Source organism: Nilaparvata lugens, chromosome 3, assembly GCF_014356525.2.
Source record: "Nilaparvata lugens isolate BPH chromosome 3, ASM1435652v1, whole genome shotgun sequence".
Classification (NCBI taxonomy): Eukaryota; Metazoa; Arthropoda; class Insecta; order Hemiptera; family Delphacidae; genus Nilaparvata; species Nilaparvata lugens.
In genome coordinates, this window is record NC_052506.1 from 66,274,619 (window position 1) to 66,291,359 (window position 16,741).

Consider the following 16,741-nt stretch of genomic DNA (forward strand, 5'->3'; position numbering starts at 1 on the left):
TCATATTTTTCACAATAAAAGTAGGTAAATAAAATAAATTATGATGATTCAATAACACAGGATTATTAAATTATGTAATGATAGCAATATACTATGGATTCTGATAACATTTCAAATCAGTGTGGGAGTTTCAGAAATGATGCAAACAAATCTATGAAGAAACATTATATCAATTGTATTATAATTATGACCATATGATAAGCAAACAGTAAAATATGCTAAATAATAATTTTTATAATTATAAATTATATAAACAATAATACACATATAATTATACACATAAAATTATTTCATAATTGTAAATTGAACGATTATTAATTTATTTGAAATGGGAAGATTTCAAAAATTAATTACATTCAGCTGATACCAATATCATATTTTTCAAAATAAAAGTAGGTACCTAAAATAAATTATGTCATCTCATGATGATAACACAGAATTATTAATCATTATTGTAAAGCTGTGTTTACACAAAATTCATTAAATGTTTATTTTCTCGTACTATAGATTCTATTAGATTATAGTATTAGTATACTATTAGATTCTATTAGTATATATGCTGCTACTTACACTAAATTTATATTATACATTATACATAAAATGTATGATACGCCTACCTACATAATATACCGTATACAAATTATGATAAATATACTATCTATATATATAAAAGCGAAATGGCACTCACTCACTGACTGACTGACTGACTCACTCACTCACTCACTCACTCGCATAACTAAAAATCTACCGGACCAAAAAAATTCAAATTTGGTAAGTATGTTCAGTTGGCCCTTTAGAGGCGCACTAAGAAATCTTTTGGCAATATTTCAACTCTGAGGGTTGTTTTTAAGGGTTTAAAGTTCGTCTTTTAGCATGTATATTCTTCTTCTCCCAATCTCTTAATTAGAATTGAAATTTCCATATCATATGTTACTATAGAACTATAATCTAGATAGAGTACCTCTTCGAAACAGTTGTTAACTGGCAACTAAATTAATAATTTTGTCAGGTTGGCATTAAGTTGAGTTGATTTTGTTAGGTTGGCACCAAGTTGAAGATTTAAATGCATTTATCGCGGAAAATTGATTGGGCACTGCTACTTCAATCCTGGGAATATTATTTACTAGCCGTCAGGCTCGCTTCACTCGCCATATCTGTTTAGCCAGACGTTTAGTCTGGACCCCCGACTGGATTGTCCTAATATAATATGATAAAAATGAAAAAATGCAGGCGAGCGAAGCGAGCCTGCTGATCTCATTCTTGGACGATCCAGTCGGGGGTCCAGGAGGTGGAGCCCCCTGGCTAGACGGATATGGCGAGCGAAGCGAGCCTGACGGCTAGTATTTATTATATGCTGATGCTTAACACCAAATTTATATCCATAAATTACATCATACATAGAATGTGTGATAGAATGAATGATAGTCTTTGTAGGGAAACATTCACAATTTCTGCATCAGATATTATTTATTCTTTTTTGAATAAGGATTAATTTGTTCTTCAACTATGTTTTTTATTTTAGATGCTATAAAGTAGGCCGAAATTTTCAATAAACATAGAAACTATCACAGTATGGTATAACTTACTAGGATATAACCAAATTTGTTGTTTTATTTTGGTCAAATAAACTGATCAATATAGAAAGAAGTATTGGAAATGTATGTAAAACAAAAAGATTTCTTCAAATCAATTAACAGAATAAAATGTTTGACTTACCTGTGAAATGGTATTTCATTTCCTTTAACATGCCCATTCTTGCATCCAAATGCAACACAATACATCACCATTTTTCGGTCGTATTTTTATTCAATTCTACGCATTTCACGACAAATACATCACAATATTTAAGAGAAAAGGTTTTGATCTAATACTAATAGCCCTAATACTCATTCAAATCCGTTTTTAAACTTTAAAATATTTCCAATTCCACCAGCTGACAAGATATTTTGAGTTCCGCCGGCCTGCACGATATTCGGAGTTCCGCCTGTCAACATATTCGGAGTTCCATATATTTCCAATTCCACCAGCAGACAAGATATTTTGAGTTCCGCCGGCCTGCACAATATTCGGAGTTCTGCCTGTCAACATATTCGGAGTTCCACATATTTCCAATTCCGGCTATAGTGAGGTCCACGTTATAATGGCAGTGGATAAAGATATAAGAATAGCAATGCCAATTCTCTGCATTAATTAATTATATTTCTACACTGTAAAAAACATAATTGGCATCCTTGTGGACCTATAAAAGGATAGTACCACCGGCTTTGTTGGCACTGTAAAAGTTGGACCACTGGGAAAGAAACTGCAGGAGACAAGGATGAGGTGGTTTGGGCATGTACAGCGACGGGAGGAGGATTATGTTGGACGAAGAGTGCAGGATTTGGATTTGGATGGTGTGAGAGGACGAGGTAGACCTAGGATGATGTGGGGAGATAGAATAGCGGCTGACTTGCGGGAAAGTGGTTGGAGGAGAGAGGAAGCATTGGATAGGGCTTTGTGGAGAGGCAGACTAAGAGGAAGGAATGCCGACCCTATTTAAATGGGATAAGGCACAGCCAAAGAAGAAGAAGAAGAAGAAGAAGAAGACTACCGGCTTTATCGAATAATAGACAAGGATAGCAAAACCAAAGTTGATCAAATACTGTCATTATAACATGGACCTAACTAGAGCTCCAAGATATTTTGAGTTCCAGATATTCCCAATTCATGCGACCCATGTATACTGTGGTCTATACATTGAGCAGCTTCTCTTTGTCTCAGAAACAGAGTAACAGCCAGCAACAGTCACAGTTATAACATAGTTATTCAAAAGTATTCTTTGAGTATCTATAGTGAGGTCCACGTTATAATGGTAGTGTACGATTTGCAATGGTGTTGCTATCCTTGTCTATCGTTCAACAAATGTGAAAGAGTTAGGGATTAGTTTTTATTGAGGTTATATTTAATAATGTTCTATTAGGATAGGTTAGGTTTTTGCTTTAAAATTGCAATATGCTAGATGGGGCTAGAGTCTAGGTAGAGTTATGTTTTTTGATGGTTCAAAGGTAAAAGGATAGGTTAGGGGGTTAGTGACCACATGTTTGTGAACATGTTCATGAAATGAACCACATGTTTATGTTTTGTTCCAAAGATGAATAAGTCTAAAGTATTAAATGTGAAAGGGTTAGAGGTTAGGTTTTATTTAATAATGTGTTATTAGGATAGGTTAGGTTTTTGCTTTGAAATTGCAATATGCTAGAAGGGGCTAGGGTGCAGGTGAAGTTATGTTTTTTGATGTTTCAAATGTGAAAGGATAGGTTAGGGGGTTAGGATTTTGCTTTGAAATCTGAATTATTAAATGTGAAGGGGTTAGTGGTTAGATTTTCTTAGATTATATTTAATAATGTTCCATAAGGTTAGGTTCGGTTTTTGCTTTAAAATTGCAATATGCTAGAAAGGGCTAGGGTCCAGGTAGAAATATGCTTTTTGATATTTCAAAGGTGAAAAGATAGGTTAGGATTTTGCTTTGAAATTGCAATATGCTGGAAGGGATTAGAGGTTTTTCAAATAGTTATGTTTATTGATGTTTTAAATGTAAAAGGGGAGGTTGAGGGTTTGGTTTTTGTTTTGAAATGACAATATGCTGACTTAGTTATAGTGTTTTTTAACATCAGTTAAATAACAACTGTTATATTTTATTAATTATATTTTTCAAAAGTACTCTTTCTTTTATTAAATAAATGATAATATATTGATTATTATATTAGATTTAATGATAAATCATCATTGGATCTTCATCAAATAGAATGACGATTGGCTCCAGTTACAGTGCTCGGTAACCATCATCACAAAGAACGTTACATTCAAAGATCTGACTGAATGGAACGGGAAAACCCCGTTGCTAACGCATGCGCGATACGGTGCTGAGACAGAGAGTGGTTTGTCTACATTGCTGCATGCATTGCTCTGTTTTTCTCCTCTGTGGTTCAGGATTCACAAACCACTCTCGGTCTCAGACAGCACCGTATCGCGCATGCGTTCGTAACGGTTTTTCCCGTTCCATTCAGTCAGTTCTTTGAATGTAACGTTCTTTGTGATGATGGTTACCGAGCACCGAACTGGAGCCGTCATTCCATTTTGATGATGATATTATTATCCAATGATGATTTATCATCAAATTCGATTTAATATTCAACATATTATCATTTCATTTAATAAAAGAAAGAGTACTTTTCAATAATATAATTGATAAAATATAATGGTTGTTATTTAACTAATGTTATAAAACACTACAACTAAGTCAGCATAATAAATATTGTCATTTCAAAGCCAAAACCTAACCCCCTAACCTCCTCTTTTATATTTAAAACATTAATAAACATAAATCTTGGTAAAAACCCGTGATCCCTTCCATCATATTGCAATTTCAAAGTAAAATCCTAACCCTAAACCTATCTTTTTACCTTTGAAATATCAAAAACCATAATTCTACCTGTACCCTAGCCATTTCTAGCATATTGCAATTTTAAAGCAAAAACCTAACCTAGCCTCATGAAACATTATTAAATATAACTTGAAAAAACCCAAGCCCCAACCCTTTCACATTCAATACTTTGGATTTCAAAACAAACTCCTAACCCCCAACCTATCCTTTCACCTTTGAAACAACAAAAAACATAACTCCACCTGGACCCTACCCCCTTCTAGCATATTGCAATTTTGAAGCAAAAACCCAACCTAGCCTCATGAAACATTATCAAATATAACTTACTCTTAACCCGTAATACCGGTCTCTGGGACCGGAGGTAAATTTTTGGTGGCGCGTGTGGATGCCCTGTTTGTCTGTGATTTCTGGACATTCCAGTAGCTTCTTCATTAGTTGTCATTGAGTTCATTGTTGTCATACCCAACGTGATATATCTGTATGTTTTGCCAGTGCGGAGTTATTACGTCATATTTAATTTTCGCTGGTCTGCAATACCGGATATTACGAGTTGTGTAGTTTTTCGTCAGTGCTTGAGAGACCAGTATTACGGGCTACGTTCAAAGTGTTCGATAACCCCAAATATTGTTTTGTATTTTTTACAGTTTTATTATTACATATTAACTGCAGTTCATTAGGTAACAGTCAGGGTTTAGTATTAGAGTTTATTAGTTAGGTTTTTTGATACTTTTTAGGTTTCGTAGTTTTAGTGTTGTTTTTTTTTTATACATCATGGATATTCCTTCATCAAACCGAAGTTTGGGAAAAACTAAACGAGTATTCTCGTCTTGTATTGAAAAAATCCAGTCTCTACTTCATGATAATCCTGTAGAGTCTGATGAGGAAGACAGTGACAGCAAAGAAATCGATGACTCTGATAAAGACGCCGATTTTGTTTATAATGAAGAGGATGATTGCCAAGAAACAGATGATAGTGATAGTGATAGTGATGTTAATGTTCTGCCTGAAAATGCCGAAGTTCTACCACCTGAAAATGACGAATCAATGGAAGAAGAGTTTGTACCAACGGTGCCTCCACTTCCTAATGATATCCAAGTAGAGGATTTTTTCTTAGCTAAGGATGGTTGTACTCAATGGAGTTCAAAAGAACCAGCAAGAAATTGACGTACGCCACAGCATAATATTCTGCAAGGAGGACTTCCTGGTTTATCACCAAAAAGTCGGATGTTGGGTAATCAACCTTCCAAAATTCAAGTATGGAACCTTCTGTTTGATGATGAAATGATAGACACTATAGTAGAGAATACTAATGTATTGGGGAGTCCGATCTCACTAGGCATCAAATCTGCAAATCCGTAGAAACCAATCCGAAAAAATAAAAATAATGTGAAACTGAATAGTGTAAGAGCGAATATTTCGAATCAGTATAGCTATCGATACACAGATAGGACAGAAATCAATGCATTCATCGGACTTCTTCTGCTTTCATCAGTCTTCAAGTCAAATCATGAAGACTTTTTGTCTCTGTTTTCTAAAGGACCACTGGGCCGACCAATCTTTCAAGCTACTATGTCATCAAAGTTCGAATTAATTTTACCATGCCTTAGATTTGATGACTCGTCTACACGAAACGAACGGAAAATTGATGACAAAGCTGCTGCTATTTCTAACTTATTTGAGCAATTAATTCTAAACAATCAAGAGTCCTATTTTGTTTCCGACAATGTGATGGTTGATGAAATGCTCATCCCATTTCAAGGTAGATGCAGCTTTCGCGTGTACATACCTAGTAAACCGGCGAAGTATGGACTCAAGATAATGTGCCTTGCTGATTCCTGTTCGTCATTTTTATACAATGCATATATATACTCTGGAAAGTGCAGTGACTCAAAGGGTTTGAACGAATACAAAAAAAAATTGAAAATACCGTCGCAGTCTGTAGTTTGGTTGTGCAAACCCATTGAAAAAACCAATAAAAATGTTACGGCTGATAAATGGTTTTCGTCGTTGGAGTTAGTAAATGAACTTGGCAAGAGAGGGCTGACTTATGTTGGCACAATGCGGAAAAACAAAAGGGAAATTCCATCTAATTTCCTTGCCCATAAAAGTAGACAAGAAGGTTCAGCCATTTATGGGTTTTCAAATAATAACACTCTTATGTCATATGTCCCTAAAAAAAACAAATCAGTCATATTGATATCCAGTATGCACCACACAATTGAAACCAATGTAGAAAAACGTAAACCTGAAATTGTGTGTTACTACAATTCAACGAAATCTGGTGTTGTTACTCTCGATCTAAAATGCGCCAATTATTCAACAAACAGGAGAACAAGAAGATGGCCTCTTGCCGTGTTCTACACCATGGTAAATGTAGCAAGTGTCAATTCATTTGTACTATTCTTGTGCTACAGAGGGAATCCCGTCATTACACAAATCGCTTTTGTGAAGGATCTGGCCATGAGTCTAATTGAACCTCATCTTCGATGCCGATTGGAAGTACCAAATATTCGCCGTGACATCAAAGAAATTATCCGGAAAATCGTCTCAACCAATCCAGCAGTAGAAATGGAAAGACGTGATGATCCTCCAAGTGATCGGTTGGCAAAAAGAAAAACCTGCAGTACATGTCCAACGAAGAAGGAAAGAAAAACGGCTTACAAGTGTGTTAAATGCTCAGCTCCAATATGTTTAGAGTGTAGCAGAAAGTTACGTCTGACTTGCGTGAAAGACACTTGCAGCTAAGATAATAATAAAAACCTATGACAGAAACTATAGAAATTTAGAATTGTTCACTAGTTACTACACTTTTTCCATTTTCTAAACTATAAGTTTTTATTCACATGCACAGTTACACAACAGAAATAATACATTATATTCATGAAGCAAATATATTATGTAAGTCCCTTATAATAAATTAATCTATTATAAAAATTAGAATAAAATAAATGATATTGTTCATGTAATTACTAGTATATGCAAATTTATTTACCTAGCAAAATAAAAAAATTGTGTGGTATTACTAATGATATGCAGGCGCAAAGTTTAATTTGTGCGTGCACGTGTGTGTGTGTATATGTTTGCACAGATGTATAGTTAGAATGTGTAAAAATCTTTGAAATATGCATAATATATAAATAACATGTTTTTTCGTTACTAAAACATTGACATTTGGCTTACTTAATGCTTGAAAATGGGATACTGGTCTGACAGACCGGTATTACGACTTATCTACAAACGAACCACATTACGGGTTAAGGGTTAAAAAAACCTAACCCCTACTCTTCTCACATTCAATACTTTGGATTTCAAAGCAAACTCCTAACCTTCCAACCTATCCTTTCACCTTTGAAACAACAAAAAACATAACTCTACCTGGACCCTAGCCCCTTCTAGCATATTGCAATTTCAAAGCAAAAACCCAACCTATCCTTATGAAACATTATTAAATATAACCTAAATAAAACATAACCCTTAACCCTATTTTGTCAATTAGTTGAATTTCTACATTGTTGATAAACGATGTGCCAACCTTGCAATGCGTGAAAGAGATAGCGCCATCTGCTTTGTTGAATGATACACAAGGATAGCAACACCATTGCAAATCACTCACTGCCATTGGATAACGTGGACCTCACTATAGATACTCAAAGAATACTTTTGAATAACTATGTGATAACTGTGACCGTTGCTGGCCGTTACTCTGTATCTGTGACAAAGAGAAGCTGCTCAGGATTCAGGACAGGAGTCGTGTCTTCATGTTGGCAACATTGAATTCCAAATTCATAAATATATTGAATTCTTCGAAATTTATGTAATATGAGAACATAGAAAATGATAACGTTATTTTAATGTTGATAACTACTATTAAATCTTTGGTTTAGTTACAATCATCAACTTTATAGTAAAATACGCAATCTCTCCCCATCTTTGACATTTCACTTCCAATGCCAATCAGCTGATTAGTTGATATGCGTTTTATGTCAAGCGTGTGTATTGGTTCTTCACTTTTTTGTTATTTAGTATTAAAATGATTTAAATCTTATTGTTTTTTAAACATTCCACTGGTATGTATTTTAATCAAGCATCAATAAACTACTTTGCACTATATCATAAACCTAATGATACTTTTAAATTTTTACACTATATCTTGTTGAAGGTTATGATTCAATAATTTACTGCTCTGATGTTTTCAAAATTAATTATCTTTAGAATTTACATATACTAATTAGAGAATAGTTATCTATCCTTTCTGATTTAGTAAGTTTCATTTAAATTATGATTATTCAAAACTGTAACCCACTATTGTGCGTTTGCATTCATGTTACAACATAACCTTTGTACTGATGTCTTTTTAAGAGTTTTCTCATGTTATTAACTTTTAAAGAATTTAATTTATTAGTTTTTCGGCTAAAATTTAATTAATTAAACATATAAGATAATTAGTTCAAAACTTAATGTGAATCTCCTAGAATCTATAATTTGAATGAAAATAAATTTTAGGCTCTATTCTCTCTTTTAAAATCTTTACTGCTTGGTTTATATCAACAGATATACTCTGCGCAAAATGTCACGTAAACCAAATAGTGCCACATCCAGGCTGAAACAAGACTACCTACGGCTAAAGAAAGATCCGGTTCCTTATGTTGTAGCTGAACCAGTACCATCAAACATTCTTGAGTGGTAAGTTGACGAAGTCAGTTACAAAATGTTAGTTATAAATTAGAATACATGTATACTGTATTTCAAATAAAATTGATATCAATTTGTTAACTTAATACTTTATATAATAGAGTTGTTCAAAATGTTGCAAAATTCGAGCAACATTATGTATTCCAAAACATAATTGAATGGATTACTGTATTTAAAAGTAATTAATACAATTTTTTTGTTAATTTAATATCCAACGACTTGACGGAAAAAATAAATTTTCAATAAAATATGTAATTTAATTTCTTCATTGTTTATTACAAACAACAAACTTGTATTTTTTAAAAAGACTGAGCTACTACGGTACAACCCAATTATATTATCAGACATTATATTATCAAAAGACTGAGCTACTACGGTACAACCCAATTATATTATCAGACATTCTACGCACTTTCTTAAGATATCCTATTGTAAAAAATTGATATAGTACCAGCAGATGAAAAACATTTCTTTTACAGGCATTATGTCGTTAAGGGACCAGAGAACACACCATATGAAGGAGGAATGTATCTTGGAAAATTAGTCTTCCCCAGAGAATTCCCATTCAAACCTCCAAGTATTTATATGGTGACTCCAAATGGACGGTAAGTATTAAGTTCTTATAATATTATCTATTTTTATTTCTCTTAAATCAGAGAGCAAACTAGTTCAAAATTATAATTGAAGGATTAAGTGGATAATGGCGATAAGTAACATTTTTGGGAAAATTATATTTTTACATGGATAAACTTTATTTAAGCCACTTAGACAAGGAAGACCTGAAAATATTCACCGGACGCGCCCTCACCGGCTCCGGCAGGTGGTTAAACATCCTCATCGCCAGCACGGGGAAACAGTCCTTCACCTTCGACAAACGACAGTGCGGCACATCCAAATTTGTCCTTCTCCGAGTGTGAAGGAGTGCACTTGCTCTCTCCGATGTAACGTTGTCATGTTACTCCTCACAAAAAGCAGTGAAGCCAAGATGTAGTGTCTACAGACTGTGTGGATGCCCAATCTGCGCAAGATTGGTAGGCAATGTGCATCATACTTGCTATATGTGATGATTTGGGGAGCTTTCTTTTGGAGCAGTAGAATGTCTCTGGCATGTGGCGAATGTCCCCAGATCAACATACCATAGGCTACAGTATGCGGCTACCAAATACTGCATGGTACAACATCAGCAACCGCTCGACTCTCAGCTGGGCTCTCAACTTCCTGAAAAGATGTATGACTCTTGACAGCTTCTTGCACACTCCAAGAATTTGATGCTCCCTGGTCAGCTATATTGAATCGAGGTGGGTGACAGGTGCCTGGTTTAGATCTGTGCCGCCAAGAGTACACATCAATTTATGGGTCTTTCCCTCGTTGAGAAGGAGCTTATTCGCGGAGAACCAGTCCCTGGCTTCAGCAAAGAGTTGCTGTGCTCTCCATCCTGCTGCTGTGGAATCACCACCCCCACCGATGATTGTGGTGTCATCCGCAAAAAGAATCCACATTTGGATCCACAGGTCCAAAATTCTGTAGCTGAGATTTCATGTTCCATGTAGGTGTTATGTGCAGTCTAAACAGCATTTACTTTGATGGATAAGGGAGGTGAGTAGTGCGCTTACCACCTGCATCCATTGTTCATTGATCAACCTCCTCCTTGCAAATCACTGCATTAACTACCTCCATCCACTCCAACCGCTGTTGATTTCACTTTCATCAGATTATTGTCAATCTTTTTTGAGATGTCTTTCATTAGTAGCCTACAGTGATAATATTTATTTTAAATAGATCCAAAAGGAAAAATATTGGTTGTTTGCCAAGAAGAATGCGATAATGAATAATGAAAACAGCTATGTGTAACGTAATAAATAGTAAGAAAATCCAAAATACCTCAAGAATATTCAAGCCAAGCCTAGTTAATATACCTTAGTTAAAACATTTTGTAGACATTTATCTCAAAACTTTTCAAATGTTACTTATCAACTTTATCCACTCACCCCTTCAATTATGTTTTTTTTTCTTAAAATTAGCTCTCGATCACTTCACTCACAAGAAATAATTCTTCTACTCAATCATATTTTAAATGGATCCAAAAGGAAAAATATTGGTTGTTTGCCAAGAAGAATGCGATAATGAATATTGAAAACAGCTGTGTGTAACGTAATAAATAGTAAGAAAATCCAAAATACCTCAAGAATATTCAAGCCAAGCCTAGTTAATATACCTTAATAAAAGTAATTGAAGGAATCTATTCTCATTCAAATTATTGCTTGGAGAAATTTATTCAGAATACCTATTGCACTATATAATTATTATTGCCTGTATCAAGTATGTGAATAAAAAATGAAAAAAATCTTTATTAGGTGGATGGAGTTAGGACAAGTCCTCTCTACCCATCAACCTCAATAAAAACCTCCAGTTAAAACATTTTGTGGACATTTATCTCAAAACTTTTCAAATGTTACTTATCAACTTTATCCACTTACCCCTTCAATTATGTTTTTTTTTCTCAAAATTAGCTCTCGATCACTTCACTCACAAGAAATAATTCTTCTACTCAATCATAAGTAGGTAGAATTCTATACCATCTTAGTCGCCTTATTTTGAGTTTACAATTACTGATAACTGATAATTTGTCTTAAATTGTGGCCTGTAATTGGCCTGTGGTTTAAAAAACCTGTAGAATGGAAGTTTTCACGTTGTGTAAAATGTTGCTTTTATGGAATGGGCAAGGCACGGAAAGGCAAACCACATGAATATAAGACTACATTTATATAGTTTTAAACAATAATTCACATGAGGCGCTTCAAATCATTATTACATCATGTCCTAATCAATCTGATCATCCTTCGCCATTATAGTATGACAACAACACCTATAAGTTATAATCTTCGGCAAATTCAATTTTATTACACATTTAATTGCATGCTCCATGAATTAGTCATTAAATATTTGCAAATCACTGTCATCAGCCTACAACGATTTGTTCACAGGTTCAAAACAAACACGAGATTGTGCCTGTCAATAAGTGACTTTCATCCGGACACATGGAACCCGGCATGGAGTGTCTCAACTATTCTCACTGGCTTGCTTAGTTTCATGGTCTGTTACTATTTTACTGATATTCACTAAAGTTAATCCTCGGAATGCGTTTAATTATTATACAATAGAGGCCTCATTCAGCACAATTCGGAAATCATCAAACGATATGGCTGTTTTTCCATTTTTTTCTTGAAGGAGAGCCTCCTACTTTCTTCTTATTTGGAAGAGGGGTGATTCTATTCTCCAGCCTTTTGTAATCTACATGCAAACTGATGAAGCTGTGGCCACACTTGTCATGCAGATGTAACTCATGTCCGATAATTTTATGGGGTGGAGGGGTGGTAGGACAGATCACAATGAGCATTCCAAGCCGTTGTCATGCGTGATAGGATAGGAACGCTTCATGACAAGTGTGACCACAATTTATACTCGTTTTTGAAACATCTGTAATCTTACTATCTCCATTTCTAACATGATGTCTGTTTATACTATGCATAGGCTGTGCTCATTCGTATTTGACAGTTTATGTATAATCATTCTCGAAATGGAAGCTTTTTCTGATACAATGGCTTAACAAATCTATGATTATTCACAACCTTCTCAACAATTATATCATGTGTTACTTTTTCAGATTGAGAAGAGCCCTACTCTAGGAAGTATAGAAACATCAGAGTATGAGCGTAGACAATTAGCAGCACAAAGTTTAGAATACAATCTTAAGGACAAATACTTCTGCGAGCTATTCCCTGAGCTAGTGGAGGTGAGTGGTCTTCTATTATCAAATAGTTTGTATTATGTATGCTATTATAATATGAAATTTGAGTCAAATAATATGATATTCAGTTAAATAATATTTGAAATGTTCTCCATTATAATTTATAGCCCGAACCCATTTTCGAGTTATATGTCTGTATCTATATGTCTATATCTGACTATCTCTTATTAGAAAGTTCTAAGATCACCATCTCTATCTGGTGCTCATTAGAAATCAACCAACTAGCCTATATGGAAAATGATTGAAGTAACACTATGCAAATAGCTATTTTATATATTTTAAGTTGAAAAATACAATTTGAAGGAATCAGGAGGTACCTTTGTACTATTGTACTTTGGTCTAAAATCTTTTTTATTCAAATTGTTGCCCAATCAATATTTAACATTTGAAGGAGGAGTTTAGATTTAGTCTCATCGTCTAGATCAATATGAATTAAACGAAATAAAACTTCATTCCTTCCAAACCATCTTGTTTACTGAGAAAGGAAATAATTAACGGCCGGCCTAGCCTGATGGTGGATTCCTATTCCAGGTAAATAATAACAAACTGTTCAACTCTTTTTTAGCCCGCCTTGATAATTTGTTATCCGGTCCGATGCTCCCCTCTTGTCAGTTTCGCTCATTTCTGGTCCAGAATGCAGTGGAGTGGAGAGAGATAATTTTGTTTGTGCCCAAAAATCTGCCAATGTGATAGACTCGCATAAGACTAGCCACTAACGGTTGAACACGCATGCTACACAGTCGTCTTACATTGTTGTGTCATCACCGATCACAGCGAAACGCTCCGAGCAAAATTCTTTGAGTTTAGATTTTTGTATCTCAAATTTTTGTTGGTTATTTTTTCTTCGCTGCTCTATTTGAGGTTAAATTATTTTCCCATCGTTATAATTTGTAATTTTCCAGTGGTTTATTTATTGTTATTGGTTGTTCATTTCATGTAAGAAGCCTCTCGGTGATGACAAAACACACGCATGTGTATGCATATTCTACCGTTAGTGGCCAGCCTTAGAACCCATGTATTTCTTTTGTACTTGGCTGGTAAAAATACATTGGAAAGCACCGGTTTAGCAACAGTTTTGTGTGCAGGCAGTGAAGGCTGAGCTGGCGCGACGTGCCGAGAGTGCACAGACGGCGACGCAGAACGGAACGGGCGACGCGACGGCACTCGACGCCGACGGTCTGGTGCAGCAGTTGATGGGAGGCGCGGGTGGGGGTGGCTTGGACGGGGCGGCAAGGGGCGGCGACAACAGTCCACTGCACGGCGCACTCACTAACCTCTGCGTGATCATCGGTTTTGCCGCCTTCGCCTACACCGTCAAGTATGTACTGCTCACCTCGGCTGCCGAACACTGAACCAACGCATGGCCATGGCCAGTGCCAGTGTGTGTTATGCTACTCATCCAAATGACTCATCAAATTGATCACATCCATTGAAAAAAACACCATGTTTCATCCTCTCAACCTTCTTAACAGTATAAAATTAGCGAGAGAATCAAATGAGATGGACACTTCTTTAATAAATAAACAAATTAAATCATACTACTGATTCTATATCAAGGACTGACTTTTATCACATCCATTGAACAAATGACCATGTTTCATCCTCAATTAGCTAGAGAATCAAATGAGGTAGATACTTCACATCTATAAAAATTAAACAAATTAAATCTACACTACTGATTCTATATCAAGGACTGATTTTTATCACATCCATTGAACAAATTACCATGTTTATTCCTCTCAACCTTCTCAACAGTCCATAATAAGTTGAAGAATCATATGAGTAAGACACTTCACATTTATAAAATTAACAAATTGAATCTAGATTGTGTAAGAGATTGCAAAACGTTTGTTATGTTTTTCTGTCTTCTGTGATCGATGATTGCTATCGATAGGTACTGTTAGCCAACAATTAACAAAAGTGTTTCTCAAGAATTTTCAATTTTTATTTTCTTCAAATTTGAATCATTCAATTCTTAATTTCTAATCAAAGCGATTCAATTATTCTATTCTATTTGAGAATTCTCGGCTACATTTTTATTACAAGTCATATTTCTAATCTCTAGGGCCCAATAATTTATCAGTTGCTCACTCATTTTAAAAATAGAACTGCTAATATAATAAATGTTGCTGAACATTTAAACAATTACTTTGTTCTGGTAACGGGGATTTTGAAGGGTGTTTTCGGTTGTGAGAGAAATTTAATGAAATTATATTGTTGGTCTTAGAATATTTACTTAGCTACTCCGTCTAATGCACGGACTAAAAGGATTTTCGACTCTTCATGAACAAAAACAAGCAATAGTTCTGTGTATATATTATATTCCTCTATCGCAGTTTCCATTCGAGATAACGCTATCTAGTAGAATATGGTTGTTCATCATGTTATTTACATTCGGTTGTTGAAGTCATTGTTTCGATGTAACTGTGTTTGTGTTAAAGTACTACGGAATATGATTTCGTCGGGATGTATCACGTCGCATATAGATAACATTGTACTTGAATGATATTGTTTTAAAAATCTTTATAATATATTTGAATTATCTAATGTTTTACTTGAGAATTACCCTATCAGCTATGCGGATAGACTTTGCATTGTATTTTGTTATCTAAAACTTTCATTGATGAGGAGATACTTTCTATAAGCGAAAGAAAATATTAATGTTATGTACATTATTTGCAAAATGCAAAGTTTTAAAATAGAATTTGAAATGTTACCCCGGTTTCAAATTTGTTTTTGACAGGCGCTGATAAATGTAAATTATAAAAACCACCTGTATTATAGTTACTTTTTTATACTTCGAGTATTTGTTCATAAACATCTATAAAAATAGTACAGTATTCAATTTTTTATTGTATTTTAAAGAATTGTTTTGTGGGACAAGGTGCGATGTTTGATATCAAGTCACCGTCATTTTTCTAATCGTTTTCGCCTTCAATAAAATAATCAAGGGGATAGTTGTGAAATGTTGTAAATGTAAAAATTGTTGCCACTTATCGTTAAGTTACATGATATTACTTATTATACAAATTACTGAATTAAAGTGTATCTTTTTATTCAAAATCTTGTGTTTATGGTATTCTCTGTCCTTATTCCTTAATGTGAACTTACGTCATCGTAATTTTCATTCATCAATTATTACTTTGAACAAAGTTGTAGACAATACAAAAGAGTTTCCTAAATTTAAACACAAAAAACTACCAGGGTATTAGCAAATCAATACTTGACATGTTTCGATGATATTATAAGGTGTGATCCGTAGTCTAGTGGATAGAGTGCTTGCGTAGCAGCATAAAGATCCCGTGTTCAAACCCTCCCAATACCAAAAGTTTTTTAATCAGATCACTCCCGTGTTATCGGATCGTCACGTTAAACTGTCGGTCCCGGCTGAAGTATGACAGTCGTAAGGCCCATTGACGGCTTAAATGATATATTCAGGCGGTGGGACCTTCCCGCAAGGGACTCCCCACCAACAAAAGCCATACGAATTTACTTTTTTTATAAGGTTTTACAATGTTTAGTTATAATTTTTTACAATCTTTTGATGAGATTTACATTATGATATTGATGTAACATATTCATATTATATTTTAATAAGAAGCAATGCACTATAATAGAAGTTCATACAACAGTCTTTTAATGAGGGTCTTTAAAGCAGGAGTTAGATGTTACTTAAGATAGGCAAGAGCAGGTCTCAAACATCTCACGAGTGATTTATAGACAAAATAAAGCGGTTGTATACACAAGTTTTTCTACGACCATTAAATTTTTGGGCAGCAATAGAGATTTTGAATTGTACAAAAATCATTCAAAATCAA

The 16,741-nt window shown here is 34.6% G+C and overlaps 1 protein-coding gene across 1 annotated transcript; it reads left to right on the forward strand.

Annotated features, from left to right (window-relative positions):
• Window positions 1-8,213: 8,213 nt before the first annotated feature.
• LOC111048078 (ubiquitin-conjugating enzyme E2 J2) lies at window positions 8,214-15,977 on the forward strand. Its single transcript, XM_022333922.2, has 6 exons — window positions 8,214-8,490; window positions 8,975-9,106; window positions 9,595-9,720; window positions 12,100-12,208; window positions 12,780-12,908; window positions 14,009-15,977. Exons 2-6 carry the CDS (start codon window positions 8,991-8,993, stop codon window positions 14,273-14,275), a joined length of 747 nt encoding a protein of 248 aa, XP_022189614.1. The 5' UTR covers window positions 8,214-8,490; window positions 8,975-8,990; the 3' UTR covers window positions 14,276-15,977.
• Window positions 15,978-16,741: the final 764 nt, after the last annotated feature.